This window comes from Geotrypetes seraphini, chromosome 1 (assembly GCF_902459505.1).
Source record: "Geotrypetes seraphini chromosome 1, aGeoSer1.1, whole genome shotgun sequence".
Lineage (NCBI taxonomy): Eukaryota > Metazoa > Chordata > Amphibia > Gymnophiona > Dermophiidae > Geotrypetes > Geotrypetes seraphini.
In genome coordinates, this window is record NC_047084.1 from 391292399 (window position 1) to 391319071 (window position 26673).

The window sequence follows — 26673 nt, forward strand, 5'->3', positions numbered from 1 at the left end:
AGTCTTTCAATATAGCATATAACTATCCATCAAAATTGTTTTATCCTCAGATATATTCAAAAAGCATGTAATAAAGTGGTATCTTGGAAGTATTTCAGACATATACAAGAGATAATATGGCCCGATCTATAGACTTGATTTTGAGTGAAATAAATATGATATAGTACCCTAAATTGAGATTCCCTATGGTCAGCGCTCATTGAGATCTCAGGAATCTGTTTAATTAATTTGGTCAAGTCTAAAGAATCCTCAAGGAGGACCCAAATCCCCACACCATTGAGTCTGCAATGCATTCCTATTCATAGGAAGAAATAGCTGCTAGAAATCTTGATGAAGGCCAGAGACACAAAATCTATCCTCAAGCTATTTCTCTACAAAAACTTGTATTTCAGTTTCAATGGGAAAAATTAATCCTGCAGTATCTAATGATCACACATAATGTTGAAGCTACTTGTACAACCTTCAAAACTTAAGAGTTCAAGTCACATAAATCCTCTATTTTAAATACTACTCAACCAATTACTCTTATATGGGATACAACTATTACAGTCTCATAATTGGTAGTTGCTTTACATCATATGCATTGTAATATACACATGTGAAGTGTTCAGAAACCACACCAACTTCAGGTGAGGCGCTGCGGAGTTGTGCTGAAGACCATACTGGCACTTCTGGGTTCCCTTCCTCCACTCCTATGGGAGACTGGTGTTGGGCTGGAGCAATGTGCTTGGATGCAGGTACTGCAGCACCCCAGTTGGAATTCCATGATATTTCCTTGTAGCGGCTCAGCAGATAAAACTTCACGGAAGGTGTTTCACAACAAAGTTTTGTCTGCTTAGCCTGCAGGGAGGGATCGTGGAATTCCAGCTGGGGCGCTGTAGTGCCTGTATCTAGGCAGATGGGTGCATTGCTCCAGTTTGACACCAATCTCCCATAGGTGTAAAAAGGTTGCAGAACACTGGTCTACATTACTGCGGTATAATGTGGAAGTTTGATTAGTAAAGATAATACCAAAATATCGGAATGACATTGTTGCCCACTGAAGAGGAAATGGACCCTGCTGAGAGGTGACCATTGCCAAAGATTTTTCTAAATTTAATTTAAAGCCTGAAAAATCATCATATTCTGCAATACACTCCATAAGGTGTGGCAATGGCCTGGAGGGATCTGTAAGGTGTATTCCAAGAATCAATAAAAGTGGTAAGAGAAAACAAGAGCTGGCATGGTTATGTTTAAATATTTTTATTAAGTTTCAGGTGAAAGAACAAGCAATCTTAACAGTCAGTGCAGTAATATAAGTATTGTACCCATCATCCCCTCCCCCAATCCCTATAACAACAATAAGCAGACAGTACACTAGGTTACAACTAAAATTGGTCACATGTTCAATGTATGACTGTGGGCATGAGGTGTAAGGTCAATTCAAAAAAACCTCCCAAATCTGGCAAAAGCGACAGCCATTGGAAGACTCAATATCCACAAATTGTCGACGTTACAGAGATGCTTGAACAATCATTAAGAATCTCCACTTCATATACGTCGGTGGGTCCGGGGACAGCCAACTCGTCAGAATTAACTTTTTACCAAGCAACACTGCTCTGGCCACAAATGCTGTCATACCTCGAGGCTTAGGCGACACAATAGAATAATAGCCAAAGAGTGCTCATGGCAAAGGTGTGTCCAAAATAGGGAAATACGAGGACAGGAATTGATGTCCCAAAGAAGCATGTCACTGAGTACACTTCAGACAACCATGAGAGGGAGTTATTCCCATATGAAAGGCTTGTATTGGTGAAATATAGAGTCGAAGAGGAAACTTAAGTTGTAGTTCCCTATGTAATATAGTGTATTGGCTGCTAAGGTTCTCGCTCTCTTTAACATCTGTTGTAGCTGTTGGGCGGTCAAGTTAATATGAAGGTCTTCCGACCATGTTCTGGCTAAAACATCAAAATTAGACCCAGGTTGACAGTCCTGCAACCCCAAATGGTGAAACCTTAAGGGGATATTCTGTTGTGCAGAAAGACTAAATTTCTTACTTAATAGGGAGATAAAGCTTAGTATTCTGTGACAAGAATTACTCTATAATATTGTGATCACAGCTATAATCTATTGTTAATAATAATACTTTCCTTGTATTATTTTAAATATTATTGTGAAGTGCTCAGACCAAGTAACCCAAAATATAGTGAAGTCACTACAATGAGGTTAACAAGGGGACCATCATCGCCTTCACCTGTCCCCTGCCCTCCCTAGATGACCACAAACATTTTCTGATCAACTTAATGTACTTATCTGAATAGGAGGGTAGTTGGTTTCGTTAATTCTCATTGATGACTGTGTACTAATAAAACTCATGTGCTCCGTTAAAATCCTAGAACTGTTCATTCATTCTTCCACTCCCGTCCCCCCGACTCGAGTTTCACCTCTTCATCAGGGAGGGACACTGGTAATGGCTCACTGAGACCAGACTCATTCAAAGCAAGTTGGCCCGTTTGCTTTGAATGAGTCTGGTCTCAGTGAGCCATTACCAGTGTCCCTCCCTGATGAAGAGGTGAAACTCGAGTTGGGGGGACGGGAATGGAAGAATGAATGAACAGTTCTAGGATTTTAACGGAGCACATGAGTTTTATTAGTACACAGTCATCAATGAGAATTAACGAAACCAACTACCCTCCTATTCAGATAAGTACATTAAGTTGATCAGAAAATGTTTGTGGTCATCTAGGGAGGGCAGGGGATAGGTGAAGGCGATGATGGTCCCCTTGTTAACCTCATTGTAGTGACTTCACTATATTTTGGGTTACTTGGTCTGAGCACTTCACAATAATATTTAAAATAATACAAGGAAAGTATTATTATTAACAATAGATTATAGCTGTGATCACAATATTATAGTGCAGAAAGACTAAACATTTCCAAGATTATCTTTCTACTAAGTTCTGTTAAGGGACAAGCAGGTAATGATTTAATATAGTGGCGTAATTGGTAATATTCAAAGATATCAGTTACAGACAATTTATAAATTTGCTGCAATTTATAAATTTATAAATTTGCTCTTCAGTAAAGGCCTGGAATATATATCGTAACCCCCTATCATTCCACTGTTTAAAAGAAGAACAATGTATAGCCACAAGAAAATGTACTGGAGGGGCTGCTACATGTAATAGGTAACTGAAATGATAAGGTGTTAATAATGATAGTTACAAAGAAGAATCTGACAAAAAGGAGGTACCCCTAAACCAGTCGTTGATATACCTCATGTTAAACGCCATCGCATACCAGCAGAGATTTTACAATCCATATCCACCCAGCTTCCTGGGGAAGCATACTTTAGATAATATCAGTCGCGCTCTCCCACCTCCCCATATAAAACATTGAAATGCCCTGGAAAGTTGAAAATTATGTGCATGGGACAATAAGACTGGCAAAATCTAGGACCATACCAGGTGGACTTTACAGAAATATCAAGGAAGAGGAAAGACTAAAATGTTTAAGGCTCTTCAGCCTGGAAAAGAGATGGCTGAGAGGAGATATGATTGAAGTCTACAAAATCCTGAGTGGTGTAGAACGGGTGGGTACAAGTGGATCGATTTTTCACTCCATCAAAAATTACAAAGACTAGGGGACTCTCGATGAAGTTACAGGGAAATACTTTTAAAACCAATAGGAGGAATTTTTTTTTCACTCAGAGAATAGTTAAGCTCTGGAACGTGTTGCCAGAGGATGTGGTAAGAGTGGATAGCGTAGCTGGTTTTAAGAAAGGTTTAGACAAGTTCCTGGAGGAAAAATCCATAGTCTGTTATTGAGAAAGACATGTGGTAAGCTACTGCTTGCCCTGTATTGGTAGCATGGAATATTGCTACACCTTGGGTTTTGACCAGGTACTGGTGACCTGGATTGGCCACCGTGAGAATGGGCTACTGGGCTTGATGGACCATGGGTCTGATCCAGTAAGGCTATTCTTATGTTCTTAGTGCCTGTAAGGTGCTCCACTGCTCTGTTGCCATGTCTGGGTGGCCAGTCCATCACAATCCCTTCCTATGTTCAAATGGTTTTGTTCTGGGCATTTGGGACTTAGACAATTTTTGTTCGAAAATGTGATATAAAGATAGACATACTGGTGGTCTGGAAGATCAATGGCCTGGATTTCTAGATAGACGATTTAAAAAAAAAAAATTCTAGTCATATTTTTCGAGAATGGACATTTTCCACTACCGACTTTGGGCATCTAGCGCCATACATCCAAATCGGACTTAGATGTTTCTTTTCATTATGCCCCTCATACTTGCATCGGTAAGGAAGAGAGGAAGGATCAGAAAGTATACCATAGGATTCTTCTGCTGAGTATTCTGGCAAATCGTCATCTGAATGGTTGGAGATATCTAAGTCATTCCTCCACTAGATGGCGTATGCACTGAGAAGAGAATCAAGGTTTAGGCTGGTGTTCTGATCCAAGAGAGAACTCCAGCACTGATGACGATGCATGTGTCGAATGAGTCTATGCCAACCCCAGTGATCGACATAGAGCAGGGGTGCATGGCCTCGTCTTTGATCATTACTTTAATATATCCTTGGATTGGGCTGAAGCAGGTATGGAAGCCTTTAATGCAGGGGTACCCACACTTTTTTGGCTTGCGAGCTACTTTTAAAATGACCAAGTCAAAATGATCTACCAAAAATAAAATTTAAAAAAACACAAAGCACATGGTACACAGAGAAAATGTTAATTATAATTTATATTTGGGGGGGGGGGTTAAAGAGTTCAAGGCAAATGACTTTAAAATATGCAATGTCACCTCAGTAACAACTATGCAAAAATTGACAAATATACCCCCTCCCCTTTTACTAAACTGTGATAGCAGTTTTTAGCGCAGGGAGCTCCGCTGAATGCCCTGCGCTGCTCCTGACGCTCATAGGCTCCCTGCACTAAAAAACACTATTGTGGTTTAGTAAAAGAGGGCCATAGTACAAAATATAGATAGCAGATATAAATTCTCATTTTGATCACTAAATTGAAAATAAAATAATTTTTCCTACCTTTGTTGTCTGGTGATTTCATGAGTCTCTGGTTGCACTTCCTTCTGACTGTGCATCCAATCTTTCTTTATTCCTCCTGCATGCTTCCTCTCCTCCAGACCTCATCCCAACCAACATCTCTCTCTGTCCCTCCATGAGTCCAACTTTTTCTTCCTCTCTCCCTGCCTGCCCCCTGCCACTCAACACACTCCATTCCCTCCCCCAACTTTTTTTTCCTCTCTCCCTGCCCCTCCCTCCCCTTTCTTTCTCTCTATCTCTCTGCTCCCTTCTTTCTTTCTCTCTCCCTGCCCACATTTTTTTCTTTCTTTCTCTCTGCCCCCCCTTTCTTCCTCTATTGTCTCTCTCCAGAGAGGGCAGCACTGTTAGTGGAGTAGCCTGTTTAATTCCAGGAAGCATGAAGCTCTGTGTCTTTCTTTCTCTCCCTGAAGTCACCGTCTTTCTTTCTCTCTCCCTGCCCCCCAAACCTCCATCTTTCTTTCACTCTCCCTGCCCTCCCCAAGCCGCCACCGATGAAGACGACAATTTCTCCCTGCTTCCCTGATGCACAAAAGCCAGGTCCATGCAGCCATTACACAAGTGTTCCCCCCCCCCAAGTCAATTCTGACGTCGGAGAGGAAGTTCCGGGCCAGCCAGGCAACGTTGCCCTTGCGATCTACTGGTCGACCTTTTGGGCACCCCTGATTTAATGCTTGTGAAGACTGCAACTGCAGTAGCCCCAAAAGCTCTTGTCTGAGCAAAGCCCAGATCTCCTCTTGGAGAGATGGTACCGGTACCAAGTTTCCAAGTTTATTTAATTTTTACTATCCTGCACCAAGGGCAGACTTTCTGGGTGGCTTACATTCCAAAAATTCATGGGAAAGGGCAAAGGTTTGTGAAGGATGAAAATTAAAACAACTTAAGAATTGCCGCTGCTAGGTCAGACCAGTGGTCCATCATGCCCAGCAGTCTGCTCCCTCGGCGGCCCTTAGGTCAAAGACCAGTGCCCTAACTGAGACTAGCCTTACCTGTGTAAGTTCTGGTTCAGCAGGAAGTTGTCTAACTTTGTCTTGAATCCCTGGAGGGTGTTTTCCCCTATAACAGCCTCCGGAACAGCGTTCCAGTTTTCTACAACTCTCTGGGTGAAGAACTTCCTTATGTGTGTACAGAATCTATCCCCTTTTTTAATTTTAGAGAGTGCCCTCTCATTCTCTCTACCCACTTACTCCTGCCTCCGCCCCCCACCCCCACCCCTCCTGCCACTGGATGCACCCTGGCCACTTCGAACCACCCCCCACACACCCCAAACCTCCCTGTACCTTGAAATTAGTTAGCTGAGAGATGCACAGTCCCTCCTGTTCCTCAGGCCAATCAGGGCATTAGGTCTTTCCGCATGCATCTCAGGATGCACCGATGTCAGGGGGAGGGGAAAGGCTTGTATAGTCATTGCACGCACCTGGCCTGTTACTGCTACGATAGCGGTGGCTTGGAGAAATCTGTGGCGGTGGCGGCAGCTTGGGGGAGGGCAGGGAGAGAGAAAGAAAGAAAGGATGCATAGTCAGAAGGAAGTGCAACCAGAGACTCATGAAATCACCAGACAACAAGGGTAGGAGAAATGATTTTATTTCCAATTTAGTGATCAAAATATGTCAGTTTTGAGAATTTATATCTGCTGTCAAGTTTTGCACTATATTTAACAAGTTCCGGTGGTGGTGGTCTGGGGAGGATCTGTGGGTGTGGGGTGTGTGTGTCTGGGGAGAATCCAGGGGAGGATCCGGGGCAGGGTCTGTGGGAGGGCACTGTCCCATTTTGAGAAAAAAATAAATGTTTACATTATCCTTGGACAATGATTGCAGCTACCGTGTTTCCCCGAAAATAAGACCTACCCTGAAAATAAGCCCTAGCACGATTTTTGGGGTAGGTCTTAATATAAGCCCAAATAAGCCCTAGTCAACAGCAGCAGCACTCCTCCCTCCCCCCCCCGACCCATCTCTCCCTCCCATTGGAACCACGAGACAGAAATAAATACCTTATAACCAGCAGCAATCTAGACAGGCTGCTTCGCGGCCTTCTTTCGGCTGGCCGTTCCTCTGCTGCTTTGCTGATGACATCATCAGTGATGAGGCAGAGGAAGGGCTGGATGATAGAAGACCATGAAGCAGCCTCTCTAGATTGCTGCTGTCGTTGCCAGTTTATTATAAGGTATTTATATTTCTGTCTTGCGGTTCGGATGGGAGAGAGAGAGGGGGTAGGGGGGTGCGCTGTGGCGGTGATACACAAGGGATGGGAGAAAGGGAGGGGGTAGAAGCTGCAAGGATTCTGCTGCACAAGGAATGGGAGGGAGGGATAATAAAGATACTGCACAAGGGGATGGGTGAGAGGGGAGGAAAATGCTGTACATGTGGGGGAAAGCAAATAGGAAGAATTGGGGTGGAGGAGAGGAAGGGAGAGATGATTGTACATGAAAAAAATAAGGCATCCCCCGAAAATAAATCACTGTCTTATTAATGTTGGGCCCAAAAAAGGCACTAGGTCTTATTTTCGGGGAAACAAAGATATACAGCCTTCCACCCCCCACCCCCTTTACCACTCGTACTCCACACACAGATCTCAACAGCTAATTTTACGCCCATTCACCTGGGCGGAGATAAGTGACGTCATGGTTGACGCACAGCTTCGGGAGGAGACGTTTCTTTTCTATTCGTCAGCAAACATTGGTTGAATTGAGTTTAACCTTTCCGATTGCTCCTTCCCGGGACAGAGCACGGGGCGGCGCTTGAGTTTTTAGAAACTGCTTGTGGTTGTTGCTTCTGTTTCGAGGACGTTGCGGACACACAAGGGGGAAAGAGACCCCGTGTAGTCTGCTCCGCCATTGTATCCGGCTTCTGCTGGAGCCAGCGCGCTTACAGCTGGGAACTAGAACGCCGTGCTCGGCTTCGCTTTCACTTCCGGCTCCTGACGGGAGTAGCGCGTGCATCATGTTCCGCATGGAGGGTCTAGGAGGGCCCAAACTGGACCCTGAAGAAATGAAGAAAAAGATGCGCGAAGACGTGCTGAAATCCTTTCGCAACTTCTTCGTCTATGTGGTGCTGCTGAGAGTCAGTAAGTGAAGGGGCTCTACCCTAGGATCGACGACCCTGTGATATTGCTTCCCCCGTCCTCCCTCCCCTCTTGCGTTAGTTACTGTTGCCCCCAGAACCGGCCCATGCCCCCTTTAAACTCTGGGTCGAAACCAGGCGCACGCTTGATGGGTCTATACTAGCGCCCCATCGAGTTTTGTCGGTTCTCGGTATTTTTGGAAGATATGTTGGGGGGCGGCGGGGCAATGTGGGTGTAAGAGGTTGACCTGTGTAACCCGTCCTGGGCTCTTTGGGGAGGATGGGATAGAAAACTAACTAACTAAGAGGCGCCCCAAACATTCACTTTTCTGGGAGGCATTTAAACTAGATACTGTTTTCTTTGAGGGAAAGTCCATAGTCGTGAAATGTTGCTACTATTTGGGGTTTTGCCAGGTACTTGTGACCTGGATTGTCCACGGTGAACACTGGTATAGATAGAACATAAGAAGTTGCCTCCGCTGAGTCAGACCAGAGGTCCATCCTGCCCAGTGGTCCGCTCTTGCGGCGGCCCATCAGGCCTAATTGCCTGAACGGTGTCCCTGACTAATTTTGTAACTTCCTCTAATCCTATCCCTATTACCTACCTCTACTCCTATCTGTACCCCTCAATCCCTTTGTCCTCCAGGTACCTGTCCAGACCCTCTTTGAAGCCCTGTAGCGTGCTCCTGCTTATTACATCCTCCGGTAGCGCGTTCCATGTATCCACCACCCTCTGGGTGAAAAAGAACTTCCTGGCGTTTGTTCTAAACCTTTCCCCTTTCAATTTCTCTGAGTGCCCCCTTGTACTTGTGGTTCCCCGTAATTTGAAAAATCTGTCCCTGTCTACTCTTTCTATGCCCTTCATGATCTTGAAGGTTTCTATCATGTCTCCTCTAAGTCTCCGCTTTTCCAGGGAGAAAAGCCCCAGCTTCTTCAGTCTGTCAGTATATGAGAGACTTCCATACCCTTTATTAGCTTAGTTGCTCTTTTCTGAACTCTCTCATGTACCGCCATGTCCTGACCAGTACTGGACACAGTACTCCAGGTGCGGGCGCACCATTGCACGATACAGTGGCAGGATGACTTCCTTCGTACTGGTCGTGATACCCTTCTTAATGATGCCCAACATTCTGTTTGCCTTCCTTGAGGCTGTGGCACACTGCGCCGACGTCTTCAATGATGTGTCTACCATCACTACCAGGTCTCTTTCAAGGTTAATCACCCCTAGCGGTGATCCCCCCATTTTGTAAGTGAACATCGGGTTCTTTTTCCCTACATGCATGACCTTGCATTTCCCTATGTTGAAGCTCATTTGCCACTTTTTGGCCCACTCTTCCAGCGCTGTCAGATCTTTTTGGAGATTTTTGCAGTCCTCCTTGCTTTCAACCCTGCTGTATAATTTGGTGTCATCCGCAAATTTAATAACCTCACATTTTGTTCCTGCTTCCAGGTCGTTAATAAATATATTGAACAGGAGCGGTCCCAGCACCGACCCCTGCGGAACTCCGCTCGTGACCCATTGCCAGTCTGAGTAATGGCCCTTTATTCCAACCCTCTGTTTCCTGTCCGCCAGCCAGTTTTTGATCCATCGGTGGACCTCCCCTTGCACCCCGTGGTTCCATAGCTTCCTTAGCAGTCTTTCATGTGGTCGAACCTTGTCGAAGGCTTTTTGGAAGTCAAGGTAAATGATGTCTATAGATTCCCCTTTATCCACCTGGCTGTTCACCCCCTCAAAGAAGTATAATAAGTTAGTGAGGCATGACCTGCCCTTGCAGAAGCCATGCTGGCTCGGCTTTAGCTGCCCATTGTTTTCGATGTGTTCCCAGATGCAGTCTTTAATCAGCGCTTCCATCAACTTTCCCGGGACCGAGGTCAAGCTCACCAGCCTGTAATTTCCTGGGTCTCCCCTTGAGCCTTTCTTGAAGATGGGCGTGACATTTGCTATTTTCCAGTCTTCCAGAATCTCTCCAGTTTTTAAGGATAGGTTGCATATTTGTCTAAGTGGCTCAGCTATTTTGTTCCTTAGTTCCTTGAGTACCCTTGGGTGAATGCCGTCCGGACCTGGCGACTTGTTGCTCTTTAGCCTGTCTATCTGCCTGAGGACATCTACTTTGCTTACCTCTAGTTGGACCAGATTTTCATCCTGATCTCCTTTTACGATCTCGGGTTCCGGAATGTTGGTTGTGTCCTCCCTCGTGAAGACTGAAGTGAAGAACTCATTTAGCCTGTCAGCTATCTCCTTTTCCTCTTTTACCAGATGGACTACTGGTCTGACCCAGTAAGGTTATTATGTTTCATGGAAAAATAAAACGCTTATGGTTCATTGCTGTTTGAGCTGGAAGCATTTATTCTGTGGAAAGGCAGTTCCCTTCTATTCATTTTTTCCCCATTTAGCTATAGTACTGTATGTACACAATGAAAAGTGATAGGCCCATTTACTGCATCAAGATTTACAAAGACTAGGGGGACTCTTAATGAAGTTACAAAGTAATACTTTTAAAACCAATAGGAAATATTTTTTCACTCAGAGAATAGTTGGATGTGATAAGAGTGGTTAATGTAGCTGGTTTAAAAAAAAGGCTTGGACTAGTTCTTGGAGAAAAAGTCTGCTGTTGAGACAGACATGGGGGTAGCCATTGCTTGCCCTGTATCAGTGGCCTGGAATGCTGCTACTATTTGGGTTTTTCCAGGTACTTGTAACTTAGACTGGCCTCCGTGAAGACAGGATACTGGGCTAGATGAGCCATTAGTCTGACCCAGTAAGCCTATTCTTATGTTCTTATGCTCAAACTGTGCCTTCAATGATCAACGCTAAACCAGTTTTAACCTGTTTGACATCAAAGTATTTCAGCTGTCGATGCCCAGAATGGCTAATGGTGGTCTTTTCCATGGTTTGTAGCAGTCTCCAATAATTATATGTTAGTAGATTACGAGTTCATCAATATTAAAATGAGCACTCCAGTGGATGCCCAGATGATGCACAAAATGAAGCGCTGGTTTTTAATGCTTCAAAATCTAACAGGTCTGGAGGTGTAGGTAGTATTAAAAAGCGCCCTGAACAGCAGCTTTCTAAAAATTATTTTTAATGGGCACAGAAGTGGTCCTTGTTTCCATTAAAATTAATAATAAAAGTTATGCTGGGTCTCCCATCACCACGATGGCCCACATACCTCTGAACTTAAAAAAAAAAAGTTGCAGGAGGGAAGCATGCTGCCTCTGCCACTCAGACTTCCCCATGCCCCTGAAATTAAAGGTCACAAGGAGGGATGCCCACTTCCTCCTGCCACTAGGGCCCCACCGCAAAACCCTCAAACCCTCTCCCTTACCTCTAAATTTAAGATTGGCAGGAGGGATGCCTACTCACTCCTGCCAGCAAACTTGCCTCTTCAAAATGGTGGGACTTCCTGGTGCATCCTAGGATGCACTGAGAAGGACCTAAGATTCTGAACCAATCAGAGTCTTGGAAACCTCCTAGTACATCCCAGGATGACCGGGAAGGGGGACTAATGATCTGGCCCAAGTGCCTAAAGCCCCTCCCATTGGTGTGGCCTTTGGTTCCCAGGAAAGGGGGGGGGCCATGGATCTTATTGGTCTATGCATGCACTGGAAAGGGGAAGGCATGCCATTTTGAAAATGGCCTGCCGGCTAGAGGAAGTGGACATCCCTCCTGCTGATCTTCAATTTAGAGGTACAAGGGTGTTGGTGGTTTGCGGAATGGGGGTGGCAGAAGGGAGCAGTCGTGCTGATCTTCAATTTAAAGGTAGGTGGGTTACACACACACACACACCTGTGTCCATTAAAAAAAAGAAAACCCTACTCTTTCTGCTTTGAACAGCTAAGCAGCAGGAGGCCACTTCAGGGCTTCCGCTGCCAGCTCTGCATGTTAATTGCTTTCTTCAACGACTGATTGGATGGTATTACGGTGGTTCTCCATGAAAATCATTTACATGTGAAGTTCTTTCAGCTTTCATCGCTGTTTTCAAATCAGATAATTTACCAGCACCACAGCAAATCATAGGATTTTAATAGTGATTATCCCAGGACAAGCAGGCAGCATATTCTCTACATGTGGGTGATGTCATCCATGGAGCCCCGTAGCGGACAGCCTCGCAAGCAAATTTGCTTGAAGATCTTCAAAGTTTACGAGTGCTTTCCCGCCCGAGTCAGGGCGCGCATCTCCTCAGCGTGGCCTCAGTTCTTAGATTTCCTCAGAGCCAAGAAGCCGTCTCTCAGCTCTGCATGCTTACTAAGTGTCTTTTTGCACCGCAGCTTGCTTTGTTATTTTGTCGGTTAGTCGCTGTGCGGTGCATCTTTAAAAAAAACCCCAAAAACCAACTTTTCTTATTTACTTCCGTTGCTCCTTCTCCCCTATGTCCCGGCCTGTTACCGGGTTTAAGAAGTGCACACAGTGTGGTTGGGTGATCTCCATTACCGACCCTCATCGTTGGTGCATTCAGTGCCTGGGCTCCGACCACTGGACCAAGTCCTGCCCACACTGTGCCACTCTTCCACCTCGGGCTCTTCGCAGGCGGTATGCCCGGATCCATGAGTTTTTCGGTGCTATGGAGCAGCCGGAGGACAAGACCTGAACTTCAACCTCGGCCCTGGTAGTGACCTCGACCTCGATCAAGTTGCCCCCAGCCTTGAAGGCCCTGTCAGCCGTGCCTGTTAAGACCCCGTCTTCGGGTAAGTCTCCTCTTTCTCTTTCAGGTATGCTACCGAAGAAGCCTTCCACGGAGTCTCAGGCAGTCCAGGCAACGAGTGCAGTCATGCCAGCCTCTACAAGACCTCCCTCCAAGTGTGCCTCCAAACATAGGGAATACTCTTCCTCGAGGTCGCCCTCATTGGAGTGCACTGCTGCACCTGTCTGACCAGATCCATTGGTCTCGGTGCCCATGTTCGAGGACATGCTGAAGGCCATCCTGACCCCACAAATTTTGTCCATCTTAGCCCAGCTTACCCCTGCCTCGACCCAGCCTGAGCATCCTACCGAGGCTCCTTGGGACAAGCCTCGCCGGTCTCGCCAGTTGTCCTCGAGTGACGATTCCCCTCATCCTTCCAGGCCTGAGTCGCCAGCCATCAAGCCTCGATCGAGGCGCCATTCTAAGCTTGCCTCGTCCTCGAGGCACCTCCCTTCTAAGCGGCCGAAGGACTCCCTTCCTCGGAGGGGATGGTCTCCAGTGCCTCGGGTCTCGAGGTCCGTCTTGGCTTGGGCATGGGTCTTGACCTCGGCAGTGTTCCACGCCTCCTGGGTCTCCAAGTCGAGGCAAATAGAGGTCGAAGACCTCCTCCTCAAAGCCGTTCGGGAGAGTTCCTTCCTCCCCGGGCTCTCTGAGGCACACCCCGTGGATCTCTAAATCTCGGACTCCTGGGTTTTCTCCTTCAAGGATGCTCAAACATAGGCACTCTTTGACTCCTCCATTGCCGCATAGCAGAGCCTCCTCGGTGTCCCTGTTACTGGACATAGATATGCCTGCTCAATATTCTAGAGAGGCTTCTCCTTCCTTCTTCGCTGCTCCGAGGTCTAGATCCTCTTCGCCTCCGGAGGGGGCTTCCTCCTTTACCAAATCCGTCTTTGACATGGGTAAGGCTCTTTAGCTGGATCTCCAGTCTGAATCCAGATATACCCCTGAATATTTGGCAGAGATGGAGTTTCCTCATCCGTCCAGGGAATCTTTGCGTCTCCCGCTGAATCCGGTCTTGAAATAGACTTTCTTCAGGAATCTGGAGACTCCTTATGCCATTCCTGCTATCCGTTCCAAGATGGAATCTCGCTATCCGAAGGTCCCTTGCAAGAGGTTTGAGAAAGCACAGCTGTCCCATCAGTCCTTGGTTGTGGAATCTTCTTTAAAGAAATCTAACCCATCCAAGGTCTACGCTGCTGTCCCTCCGGGCAGGGAGGGAAGTACCATGGACAAGTTTGGCCGTCGTCTTTACCAGAACTCGATGATTGCCAATAGGATCCTCAATTATAACTTCAACTTTGCGTCCTACTTCAAACATTGCATTAAGACCATTGTTCTAACAGTGTTTTTTCCAAAGCCTCATTCTCATCCTGAAGACTCATCTGGACTGTAAGCGTGCATTGGATTTCTACTTGCAACGCACTCAAGTTCATTGGACTGCTCCTCAACTTTTCATATTTTTTGATCCAAATAGGTTGGGGCGTCATGTTTCTAAGCAAACCATCTCTAAATGGTTGACTGCTTGTATCTCTTTCTGCTGTGCTCAGGCTCTGCAGGGTCGAGTCACGGAGCATTCCTCAGATCAACTCCTATTGAGGAAATCTGCAAGGCTTCCACTTGGTCCTCGGTTCATACATTCACCTCTCACTACTGTCTGGATACTTTTTCCAGACATGACGGCCATTTTGGCCAGTCCGTTTTGCAAAATCTGTTCTCCTAAATTGCCAACTCTCTCACCATTCCATTCTGGTTAGCTTGGAGGTCACCCACATGTAGAAAATATGCTGCCTGCTTGTCCTGGGATAAAGCACAGTTACTTACCGTAACAGGTGTTATCCAGGGACAGCAGGCAGATATTCTCGTAACCCACCCACCTCCCCTGGTTGGCTTCTTTGCTAGCTATCTGAACTGAGGCCAGGCTGAGGAGACGTGCGCCCTGACTTGGGCGGGAAGGCACTCACATATGCACGGTGTAGCAGTCACAAACTTTGAAGATCTTCAAGCAAGTTTGCTTGCGAGGCTGTCTGTTACGGAGCTCCGTGGATGACGTCACCGACATGTAGAGAATATCTGCCTGCTGTTCCTGGATAACACCTGTTACAGTAAGTAACTGTGGTTTTTAGAACATCCAGCCCATAGTGCCTTTTTTAAGGGGCAAGGATAATTTATTTTTAAGTCTGACTGGTTTCACTTATTTTTTTGTCAAACGTGTTTGAGTACTATTTATTTCAAAATTAAATGTATCAGCTGAACTTAGGGAGTGCCAGTTTCAGGTACTCCATCACACATATTTTACGTGGGTTCAATTATATTACTCTGGTTTCGCAGAGTCGGCGCAATGTGAGAAATGTACAGGTGCTCCTAAATCTTTTTTCCATGCCTTTTGTTGTCCAGCGGTCAGGGCTTTCTGGAGAAGAGTGGTCCATTATTTGGAGCTTCTGTTAGGTCGTTCTATACCTCTCACTCCGGTGGGGTTTCTTTTAGATAAATATGAAGCTTTTCGATTTCCCCCTGGTGTTGGCTTGCTATTTTTGCGCAAGGCAGAATTGGTGGCTAAGAAAATTATCTTGGAGGAGTGGGTTTCAGAACGCACTTCTTCCTGTTGGGTTTGCATGCGTTGATGCTGCTTGAGAGGGGTCGATGCGTAATTCTTTATGACAGTCTAAGTGTTTTTTGCAGGTCTGGGGTCCTTATATATACTCATTGTCTCATAGAACCTATAGTATGATCCTTAATACCTTGCCTGTTTAATTTGCTTTGAGCGGTGAGGGGTTAGCAGCCTTGGGGGAGCCTTTCATCAAATTGGCTCTTTTTTTGTTGTTTTTTTTGTCTCGTTTTGGTTTTTGTCTGTTTTGTTGACCTTGGTTTGGGTCTGGGGTTTTTGGTTGGTTTTTTTTTTTTTTTTTTTTGGGGGGGGGAAGGTGAGGGACTTTGGGGTGAAGGTCCTATGCTTTGTCTCTTGGGGCTCATTAGAGTCCAGGGCCCTGATTGTTAAGCTTTCCCTTTGGTCTTGTTCAGGCCTCCTCCACTAGGTGGGCTAGGATGTTTGTTCTTCCTTTGCTACCAAATTACTGGTTACTCTTTCTTTGTCAAAAAACAGCAAGGGAATATATTTATTCAAGGTGATGCTTATAAATCACTGTTGTACTAGTCACCTTTGTTTTACTTCAAACTCTGATTACAACACAAGCTGATGTGGTTAAGTGAACACTCAGACCCGCAGCTGAGGTCCGGTGAAACAAGTTCACGGAGCAGCTGTTAAGGAGACCATCATTGTTGTTCACAGTCTCCTCCACCAAACAAAGACTAAATAACAACACATAAACTTGAAGAAAATAAAATAATAAATTTAACAGCAACTTAACTTTGAATGGTGTGGATGGTACACATAACTGCTCCGGGCTCCTCTGTTTATTCACAATACCGACCCCCCAACCTAGGTTTCACCCGCTGGCTTCTTCAGGAGGGGTACTACAATTACAAGATGACTCAAATCAGCACTACACCACACAGCTTGCTAACTTAATAAACACTACATTTTGAAATACTCAATATAAACACTCTAGCCCTGATTCTCCAAAAGTGCGTCCCGATTTTAGGCAGCTGTAGACGTCCTACAGCTGTCTAATCAGCCAATTGGGATGCACGTTTTTTTAAAAAAAATGCTCCCCAGGCAGGCCTGAAGGCGCCTCCGGGAGCCTAGGGAGACCCGCAAGATGCCTAAGCTCGCCTACAGGCCTTAGGCGAACTTAGGCGGCCCTACGCGTCTCCCTAGTAGAGGAAGAGACGCTTAAAATGTAGGCCAGCAAAATGCTGGTCTACATTGTAAGTAGATGCGGCCGCTATACTGATCGCGGCAAGGGATCTCCCTGCTGCAATAAAGTATAGCGGCCGCCTGTCCCATCACCGACAGGAGGATGCCTAACTCTTCCTGTCGGAACCCCGTCCCCCCCAAACTCGTAATTGCCGACAGGAGGATGCCCAACTCCTCCTGTCGGAACCCCCTCCCCCCCCCAAACTCGTAATCGCCGACAGGAGGATGCCCAACTCCTCCTGTCGGAACCCCGGAACCCCCTCCCCCCCCAAACTCGTAATCGCCGACAGGAGGATGCCCAACTCCTCCTGCCGGAAAGCCCAACGACCCCCCGCCCCAACTAATCTCCCTCCCCCAACTAACCTTTCAATGTTGGTCAGCTGGACGGGTCTTGCTGCCGTCCAGCCGACGGGTCTGCCTCGTGGAAATGAGACGGCACGCCCCTTCCCGGCCCATCCCCGCTAAATCTAAGGCCTGATTGGCCCAGGCTGTAGAAGCCTGGACCAATCAGGCCTTAGGCATAGCGGGTCCGTCCATCCCCACTAATCCTAAGGCCTGATTGGCCAAGGTGCCTAGCCTGGGCCAATCAGGCCTTAGATTTAGCGGGGATGGGCCGGGAAGGGGTGTGCCGTCTCATTTCCACGAGGCAGACCCGTCGGCTGGACGGCAGCAAGACCCGTCCAGCTGACCAACATTGAAAGATTAGTTGGGGGAGGGAGATTAGTTGGGGCGGGGGGTCGTTGGGCTTTCCGGCAGGAGGAGTTGGGCATCCTCCTGTCGGCGATTACGTGTTTGGGGGGGATGGGGGTTCCGGGGTTCCGACAGGAGGAGTTGGGCATCCTCCTGTCGGCGATTATGAGTTTGGGGGGGAGGGGGTTCCGACAGGAGGAGTTGGGCATCCTCCTGTCGGCGATTACAAGTTTGGGGGGGAGGGGGCTCGGGGTTCCGACAGGAGGAGTTAGGCATTCTCCTGTCGGTGATGGGACAGGCGGCCGCAACAACCGCGGCCGCTATACATATTGCAGCAGGGAGATCCCTTGCTGCCATAAGTATAGCGGCCGCGTCTAATTTAACCCGATTCTCTAAAGACGCCGGTTACAGAATCGGTGTTTAGTATAGGCCGATTCTGAATAGGACGCCTCTCCCAGGCGGCCTGCCTGGGGAGCATTTTTTTTAAAAAAACGTGCATCCCAATTGGCTGATTAGACAGCTGTAGGACGTCTACAGCTGCCTAAAATCGGGACGCACTTTTGGAGAATCGGGGCCTCTCTCTGCAACTTACCGGCACAAACACTCCATACTGCACACACACGCACTGCTGACAAGAGGAACTTCCCAGCAGGCCACGCTTTAAATACACTCCCCTTTTGCTACCTGCTATGTCATCACTCCTTACATCATGAGTGAAAGGTTATAGTTGAAACCATTCAATATCATTGTTTAATCCTGCGGGGGCCAAGGTATGCCATTGGAATATAAACTTCTGCTCTAAATAGAGAAGATGTTGGGTAATATTTCCGGATTTTTTATGAGCACACATAAGAACAGTATATTGTAATTCCTCAATGGAGTGCTGTTGTTCAATCCAATGGCTAACTAGGGGGGCAGTAACACGTTTGCATCTTATGTTGCTCAAATGTTCGGCAATGCGAATTTTAATATCACGCCGAGTATGTCCTATATAATATAGCCTACAAGGGCAAATAATACAATATATTACTGCAGATGACAAACAATTAGTGCCTGTTCTTAGATAGAATTTCTTGCCCTCTGTTTGGGGAATTATCACTCGGTCAGTGTTGAGGACATGAGGGCAATACACACACTGATGGCAACGTACGTGAGGACCCTCTCTGTTCTGTTGGACAGGGTCACGATGTTTCAAAATCTGACCTAAATTCCGGCCCCTGGTGTGGGCAAATAAAGGGATGTCATTCAAGCTCTCATGTACCTGCAGCACTGGCCAGTGTTTCAGAATGATTTTTCTAATTTGTTGACTTCGATTGGAATAAGGCAATACACATACCACGGCCCCACTATTCTCCCTTTGTTGGGGATGAAACAGCCACTCCCGCTGACAGTTGCGGGCTCTCTTCCATGCCCGTTTGACTACCCGGGGAGGGTAACCTCTCTCCATAAACTTTGTGTATAAAAGCGTGGCCTGCTGCTGAAAGTCCCACTCGTCAGAGCAGATCCTCCACAACCTTAAAAATTGTTCCACCGGGATACTATCCCTGAGGGGTTTTGGATGATGACTATGATAGTGTAGGAGAGTGTTCCGATCGGACGGTTTCCTATACAAAGTAGTATCATAACACACTTGAGAGTTGATCTGAGATTTTACTACTTGGATATCCAAAAAGGATATCCTATCACTTCTTACTTCATGAGTAAGAGTTATATTAGGATCTGCCTGATTCAGCTCTTTTAGGAATTCTTCCAATTCGTCACACTCCCCATTCCACAAGAAGAAGACATCGTGTTTATACCTTCTCCATAGACCAACTTTACTAAACCATCTAGAAGTATAGACATATTTGTCTTCATATTCAGACATGTAGAGGCATATTCAGACATGTAGACGGACGGGGCCACTGTGGCCCCCATAGCCACCCCCTTGGTCTGAAAGAAGAACCTATTTGTGAATTGGAAATAGTTTTGACACACCACAAATTCAGCTAAAGTTCCTACTAGCTCCTTCTTTTGAATTGAAATATTGGATTTACTAACTACCTGCTTGATAATTGCCAGGGCCGCTGATTGTGGCACGTTGGTATACAGGGCGGAAACATCTGCAGTTACTAACAGTTTACAATCTTGACCCTCACAACTCTGCAAACATTGTACGGGACTCTTCTCACTTCCTGCCTGTTTCAGGAAAAAAATTTTTGTTTCGATTCAGCCTATTGAATTGGTTTTTCAATTTGATGGAGGGGAAGACTTGCCAGATCGCAGACAAGACGGACCAAAAGGGACACAAGCGGGAAGGACATGCAAGAAGGAAACAGGTTGCAAACTGAAGTGCATGTACACAAAGAGCCTTAGAAATAAGATGGGTGAATTAGAAGCTGTGGCACAAAAGGATAATGTTGACATCATCGGCATCACAGAAACATGGTGTACTGATGAAAATGGCTAGGACACGGTGCTACCGGGATACAAACTATACCGCAGAGACAGAGTGACTTAGAAAGGAGGAGGCATTGCCATATACGTCAAACAGGGAATTGAATATACTGGAGAGAACATGCCACAACAGACAGATAAGTTAGTCTCTATGGGTCAAAATTCCGGGAACAAATGGACCGGAAACGAGGATAGGCATCTACTACCGATCCCCAGGGCAGTCCGAAGAAATTGATGGAGAAATGACGGAAGAGATTAAATGCAACTGCAAGGGAGGCAACGCAGTTATCATGAGCGACTTAAACTAGCTGGGGATCGACTGGAACCTAGGCACCTCCGGCTGTGCTAGAGAGACCAAGTTCCTGGAAACTGTAGATGATTGCTTTCTGGAACAACTTGTCAAGGAAAATACAAGAGAAAAAACAATTTTGGACCTAATTCTAAATGGACTGCGAGGACCGGCACAAGATGTAGAGGTAGAAGGGAGGCCGGGAAACAACGATCACAGTATGATCCGCTTCAACCTGGAAATAGGGGCAAAACATCTGTCCAGAACGATGGCCACGGCGCTAAACTTCTGAAAAGGGAATTACAAAGGGATGATACACATGGTGGGGAAGAAGATTAAGAAGAGAATAAACACTGTAAAGATGCTAGAGCAAGCTTGGTCTCTTTTTAAGAATACGGTCACCGAGGCACAAAATCTATATATACCGCGTATCAACAAAGGATCAAAGAGGAAAAAGAAAAAAGAACCAGAGTGGCTCACTGTAGAGGTAAAGGAAGCGATCAGAGACAAAAAAGCCTCATTTAAGGAATGGAAAAGATCAAAAACAGACGACAACTGGAACAAGCACAAACATCATCAATGCAGGTGCCATAAGGCAGTAAAAGGGGCCAAAAGAGACTATGAGGAAAAAATAGACAAGGAGGCGAAAAACTTCAAGCCGTTCTTTCGATTATATTAAAGGAAAACGACCCGTGAAGGAAGCAGTGGGACCGGACCGTTGGATGACCAAGGAATAAAGGGAGCGCTAAAGGAGGACAGAGCAATCGCCGACAGACTGAACGCATTTTTTGCGTCTGTTTTTACCAAAGGGGACTTACACAGCATACCGGAACCCATCAGACTATATGCTGGAAGTGAAAACGGGAAACTGACAGGGTTAATGGTCAGTCTAGAAGAGGTATACAGGAAGATTTATAGGCTTAAGAGCGATAGATCCCCGGGACCGGATGGCATCCATCGGAGGGTCATCAAGGAACTGAAAGGGACTATAGCTAAACTGCTTCAATTAATAGCCAATCTGTTGATCAAATCGGGAAAGATTCCGGAAGACTGGAAGGTGGCGAATGTTACGTCGATCTTCAAAAAAGGTTCAAGGGGAGATCCGGGAAACTACAGACCGGTGAGTCTGACCTCGGTACCGGGAAAGATGGTAGAGGCGCTGATAAAGGACCGCATTATTGATCACTTTGTTGGACACAGTTTAATGAGGACCAGCCAGCACGTTTTCAGCAGGGGCAGATCTTGCCTGACGAACTTGCTGCACTTCTTTGAGGGAGTAAACAGGCAGATAGACAAGGGCGACCCAATCGACATTATATATATCTGGATTTTCAGAAGGTTCCGCATGAACGACTACTTCAGAAAATTGCGAGCCATGGAATCGAAGGTTAAATACTCACGTGGATTAAAAACTGGCTGGAGCATAGGAAACAGAATGGGAGTAAATGGACAATACTCGAACTGGAAGAGCGTCACCAGTGGGGTGTCCCAGGGCTCAGTGCTTGGACCCGTGCTCTTCAATATCTTTATAAACGATCTGGACATAGGTACAACGAGCGAGGTGATTAAATTTGCGGACGATACGAAGTTATTCAGAGTAGTGAAGACATGGGGTTTGCGAAGATCTGCAACGTGACATAATCAGGCTCGAGGAATGGGCATCGACATGGCAGATGAAATTCAACGTGGATAAGTGTAAAGTGATGCATGTCGTTAACAAGAATCTCATTCACGAATACAGGATGTCCGGGGTGGTACTTGAGGAGACTCCCAGGAAAGAACTTTGGAGTTCTGATTGACAAGTCGATGAAGTCGTCCGCACAATATGCGGCAGCGGCAAAAAGGGCGAACAGAATGCTAGGAATGATAAAGAAGGGGATCACGAACAGATCGGAGAAGGCTGTATCGGGTCATGGTGCGCCCTCACCTGGAGTACTGCATCCAGCACTGGTACATAAAGAAGGACATGGTACTACTCGAAAGGGTCTAGAGAAGAGCGACTAAGATGGTTAAAGGGCTGGAGGAGTTGCCGTACAGCGAAAGATTAGAGAAACTGGGCCTCTTCTTCCTCGAGCAGAGGAGATTGAGAGGGGACATGATCGAAACATTAAAAATACTGAAGGGAATAGATTTGGTAGATAAGGACAGGTTGTTCACCCTCTCCAAGGTAGGGAGAACGAGAGAGCACTCTCTAAAGTTGAAAGGGGATAGATTCCGTACGAATGTAAGGAAGTTCGTCTTCACCCAGAGAGTGGTAGAAAACTGGAACGCTCTTCCGGAGTTTGTCATAGGGGAAAACACATTCCAGGGATTCAAGACAAAGTTAGACAAATTTCTGCTGAACCGGAACGTACGCAGGTAGGGCTAGTCTCAGTTAGGGCACTGGTCTTTGACCAGAGAGCCGCCGCATGAGCGGAATGCTGGGCATGATGGACCGCTGGTCTGATCTAGCAGCAGCAATTCTTATGTTCTATTTGATTTTCCTACCCAATTGGGTGTGGTTTGTTTGTGCTTGGGTTTTTTTCTTAAAACATCCTGGTGGGCTTATTTTATAGCCTCTTCACCCCCTTTGCCTTCTCCTAACCACACTGGTGCTGTGGTGTAAACAAAACAAACAAAAAAGACTCTCTCTCTGTTAATTCCTAGCTCACCTTTGCAGTGTAACACCAGCTTTGGCAGGATACACGTTTCAAACCTGACATATTGTAATCACAAAACAGAAATTAAAATTAGTTTTTCTACCTTTTGTTGTCTGGTCATTAGTCAAATCTTGTTGGTCCCAAGCTCTGGTTGTCTTCTGATAACTTGCTTGCCAGAGTCTCCTTCTTTCTTCTTTCTCCGTGCTAACCATCCATCTGTCATCTCTGTCCTCCCCTTCAGTTTCCCTTCCCTCCCCAGGAGGTTTGGCATCTTTCCTTTTTTTCTTCTCCCTCCACAGATCCACCTTTTCTTAACTACCCTTTCATCCAGCATTTCTCCCTCCTTCCCCACCACCCCAGGGTCCACCATCTCTTCCTTTCTTTTCCCAACTACCCTCCTATCCAGTATCTCTATCCCCCCTCCGCACCATCCCTTGTGTCCAAATTATTTCCCTAAATCCCATTGTCCATCATCTCTCTCCCTCTACTCTTATTTTCAGACCCATTATTTCTTCCCCCTCAAAGTCCGGCATATGCACGTCTCTTTGAGCCGCACCTTCCCTCCCTCCTTGTACTTCTACACCAGGACCCCCTAAGGTCTGTGTCCCCCCTGAAGGCCTGCACCCCACCCCTAAAGGCCTGTGCCACCATCCCGAAAGGCTTGTCCTTCCCCCCTTGAAGGCCTGCCCCCCTTAAAGTTCTACATCCCATGCCTGAAGGCCTGCCTGTCCGTCCCCCCCCTTTGAAGGCCTGCATCCCCCCCTTGAAAGCGTGCATCCCCCTTGAAGGCCTGCCTGCCTATCCCCCCCCTTGAAGGCCTGTCTCGGAGCTGTTTCCTCTCCTGCAGTCCCGGCCCTCCTCTGACCTCAGGCAGGATCGCGGCGGAGGAAACAGCTCAGAAGCAGTACAAAGATCGCTAGCACTGCAATCTTGTCTGTAGGCTGCTCCTATAAGGTAAATGGTGCGGGGAGGCCAGGAGGAGAAGCGGGAGGCTGGGGAGGGGAAACCGGACACCAGGGGGGGGGAAGCAGACAGCAGCATCCCCCCGAAGGCCTGACCCCTTGCCCTCTAAAGCTGGTACGGCAGCGGCCAGCCAGCAAAAGCAGCACTGCTGTTCCTGCTTTAGGGGGGGAGGGTCAGCTGAATCGGGAAACCGATTTTTTTTGTTTTGAATCGATTCACCTGAAGTGAATTGGTGAACCGATTCGAATCGTGCAGCACTAGTACATAGTGTTGGGACTGCTCCTGTTCAATATATTTATTAATGTCCTGGAGACAGGGACAAAATGTGAGGTCATTAAATTTGCTGATGACACCAAACTCTGCAGCAGAGTCAGAACCACGGAAGACTGTGAAGACCTGCAAAGGGACCTGACGAGACTGGAAGAGTGGGCAAAAAAGTGGCAAATGAGTTTTAACATAGAGAAATGCAAGGTTATGCATGTAGGGAAAAAGAACCCCATGTTCAGCTACAAAATGGGGGGAATATTGCTAGGGGTCAGCAACCTTGAAAGAGACCTGGGGGTGATGGTAGATACAACATTGAAACCATCAGCACAGTGTGCGACAGCCTCAAAGAAAGCAAACAGAATGCTGGGCATTATTAAAAAGGGTATCATGACCAGGACGAAAGAAGTCATCCTGCCATTGTATCGTGCAATGTTGCGCCCGCACCTGGAGTACTGTGTCCAGTACTGGTCGCCGTACCTCAAGAAGGACATGGCAGTACTCGAGGGGGTCCAGAGAAGAGCAACTAAACTGATAAAAGGTATGGAAAATTTTTCATACGCTGACAGATTGAAAATGCTGGGGCTGTTCTCTCTGGAGAAAAGAAGACTTAGAGGAGACATGATAGAAACCTTCAAAATACTGAAGGGCATAGAAAAAGTAGATAAGGACAGATTCTTCAAACTGTGGGGAACCACTAGCACTAGGGGCCATTCGGTGAAATTGAAAGGGGACAGATTTAGAACAAATGCTAGGAAGTTCTTTTTTAACCAGAGTGTGGTGGACACATGGAACGCGCTTCCAGAGGTTATAATAGGCCAGAGCACAGTACAGGGGTTCAAGGAAGGTTTAGATAGGTTCCTAAAGGAAAAAGGGATTGAGGGGTACAGATAGAAGCAAAGGTAGGTTATAGAAATGGTCAGGAACCACTTCACAGGTCATGGACCTGATGGGCTGCCGCGGGAACGGACCGCTGGGCAGGATGGACCTCTGGTCTGACCCAGTGGAGGCAACTTCTTATGTTCTTATGTAATTTATATACATACAGTTGTTTAAGCATTAGGTGTGTTCTGTGTGCAAAAATTCTTGTAGCAAGTTTCAAGTTTTATTTTAGTTTGATGAATTGTTTATTTAGTTTTATTAAGCAAGATACAACATTAATAAAAATATAAGTATATATTTAGACATATCATTTAAAATTTAAAATAATGGGTTAGACCAACAGACGGGACAGAACTACAATTCAATGCTTTAAAGTACAGAGGAAAACCATAAATGGAAAGAACGTTAAGGAGGGAAAAGTGGAAACCTGGAAGGAGACTAGTGTAAAATTTGAACATAATTTAAAGATTAAAAGCATCTTTAAAAAGGAAACTCTAAGTTACTTTTAAAACGACTCAAATCATTTTCCTCTCTTACTTGCTGAGGCAAAGTGTTCAAAAGTTGCGGAGCCATCACTGAAAACATATCATGTCATCGGGTTCCAATAACTTTCAAAGAGTGAACTACTAAGAGCTTTTGATTAGTGGACCGGAGAGATAAGTAAGGGATAAGTAATTTATTAATGAATTGAGGTTCATTAGTGGAAAGGGTTTTAAATACTAAGAGTAAAATTTTAAAAGTAATACGATGGTTAATTGGGAGCCAGTGAAATTTAATCAGAAAAGGAGTGACATGATCATATTTTTTACCTTTATGAATGAGTTTGACGGCAGTATTCTGGATTATCTGAAAGCGCTTCTTTTCTTTTTGCGTGATATTTATTAATAAAGAATTACAGTAATCAAGTTTAGCAATAATTAGAGTGAATTAATATATTTAGCGATTTTGGCACCAGAAACTTAGAAATCGAGCGAATCATTCGCAGCTTATAAAACCAAGATTTGACGGTATTACTTTGTGTTCGTGATAAGAAAATGTATCATCGATGATGACGCCCAGTATTTTTAAAGATATTACCAAATTCAGGTGAATGTTATCGAGCATGAAAGGGGCACTCAAGCTTATTCCCTTTTTCCATGGAAAAAGTAAAGCTTTTGTTTTCTGTATGTTTAGAGCTAACATGTTGGAATTAAGCTATTGTTTAACTCTCTCAAGCTTTTTATTAATCTCTAATATTTCCTCTTTATTTTCTGGATTTATAGGGTGTGAAAGTTGAATATCATCGGCGTATGTAAAGGTGGTGAAGCCTATAGACTGACATAGACTTAATAGAGGAGGCAGAAAAATATTGAACAATAATGGAGATAGAATGGATCCTTGAGGAATACCATAATTAAGAGTATAAGGTTTAGAGACAGTGTCATTAAAGGTAACTATAGATGATCGATTAGAAAGAAAAGAGCTGAACCAGTCAAGTATTTGGTCACAGAAGCCTATGAACTTCAGTCTCTCAAGAAGTAAGACATGATCAATAGTGTCAAATGCTGCTGACATATCTAAGGAAAAGAGAATGACAGAGTTGTGATGATCTAGGCAATAAAGTATATTTGTGGTCAGACCGATCAGTGAGTACTCTGTAGAGTGGTTTTTCCTAAACCCTGTCTGATTTGGATGTAATCACCATTTTAGGAAAGATGTTTTCCAACTATCCATGAACCCTTCCATTTGAGTGACTCAATCGGCCCTCAGAAATGCCACCAGTAGTTCAATACACTTTCATAACCACTGGCTTTATGCATCCAATCCTCACTGGGTCGTATTTATAATAAATATTACTCAAGAATGAGATGTTTTAAAGTGTCTCGTGTCTATATTAATTAATACTTAGCTTGGGTGGTAA

The 26673-nt window shown here is 45.7% G+C and overlaps 1 protein-coding gene across 2 annotated transcripts in view; it reads left to right on the top strand.

Annotated features, from left to right (window-relative positions):
* Positions 1-7681: 7681 nt before the first annotated feature.
* The window catches only part of TOMM5 (translocase of outer mitochondrial membrane 5), a 39512-nt gene continuing 20520 nt past the window's right edge, over positions 7682-26673 (top strand). For both annotated transcript variants that reach the window (XM_033917266.1, XM_033917258.1), the window contains exon 1: positions 7682-8115. In XM_033917266.1, the coding sequence (XP_033773157.1) occupies positions 7992-8115 (124 nt within the window). In that variant the 5' untranslated portion in view covers positions 7682-7991. The remainder of the gene's footprint in view (positions 8116-26673) is intronic.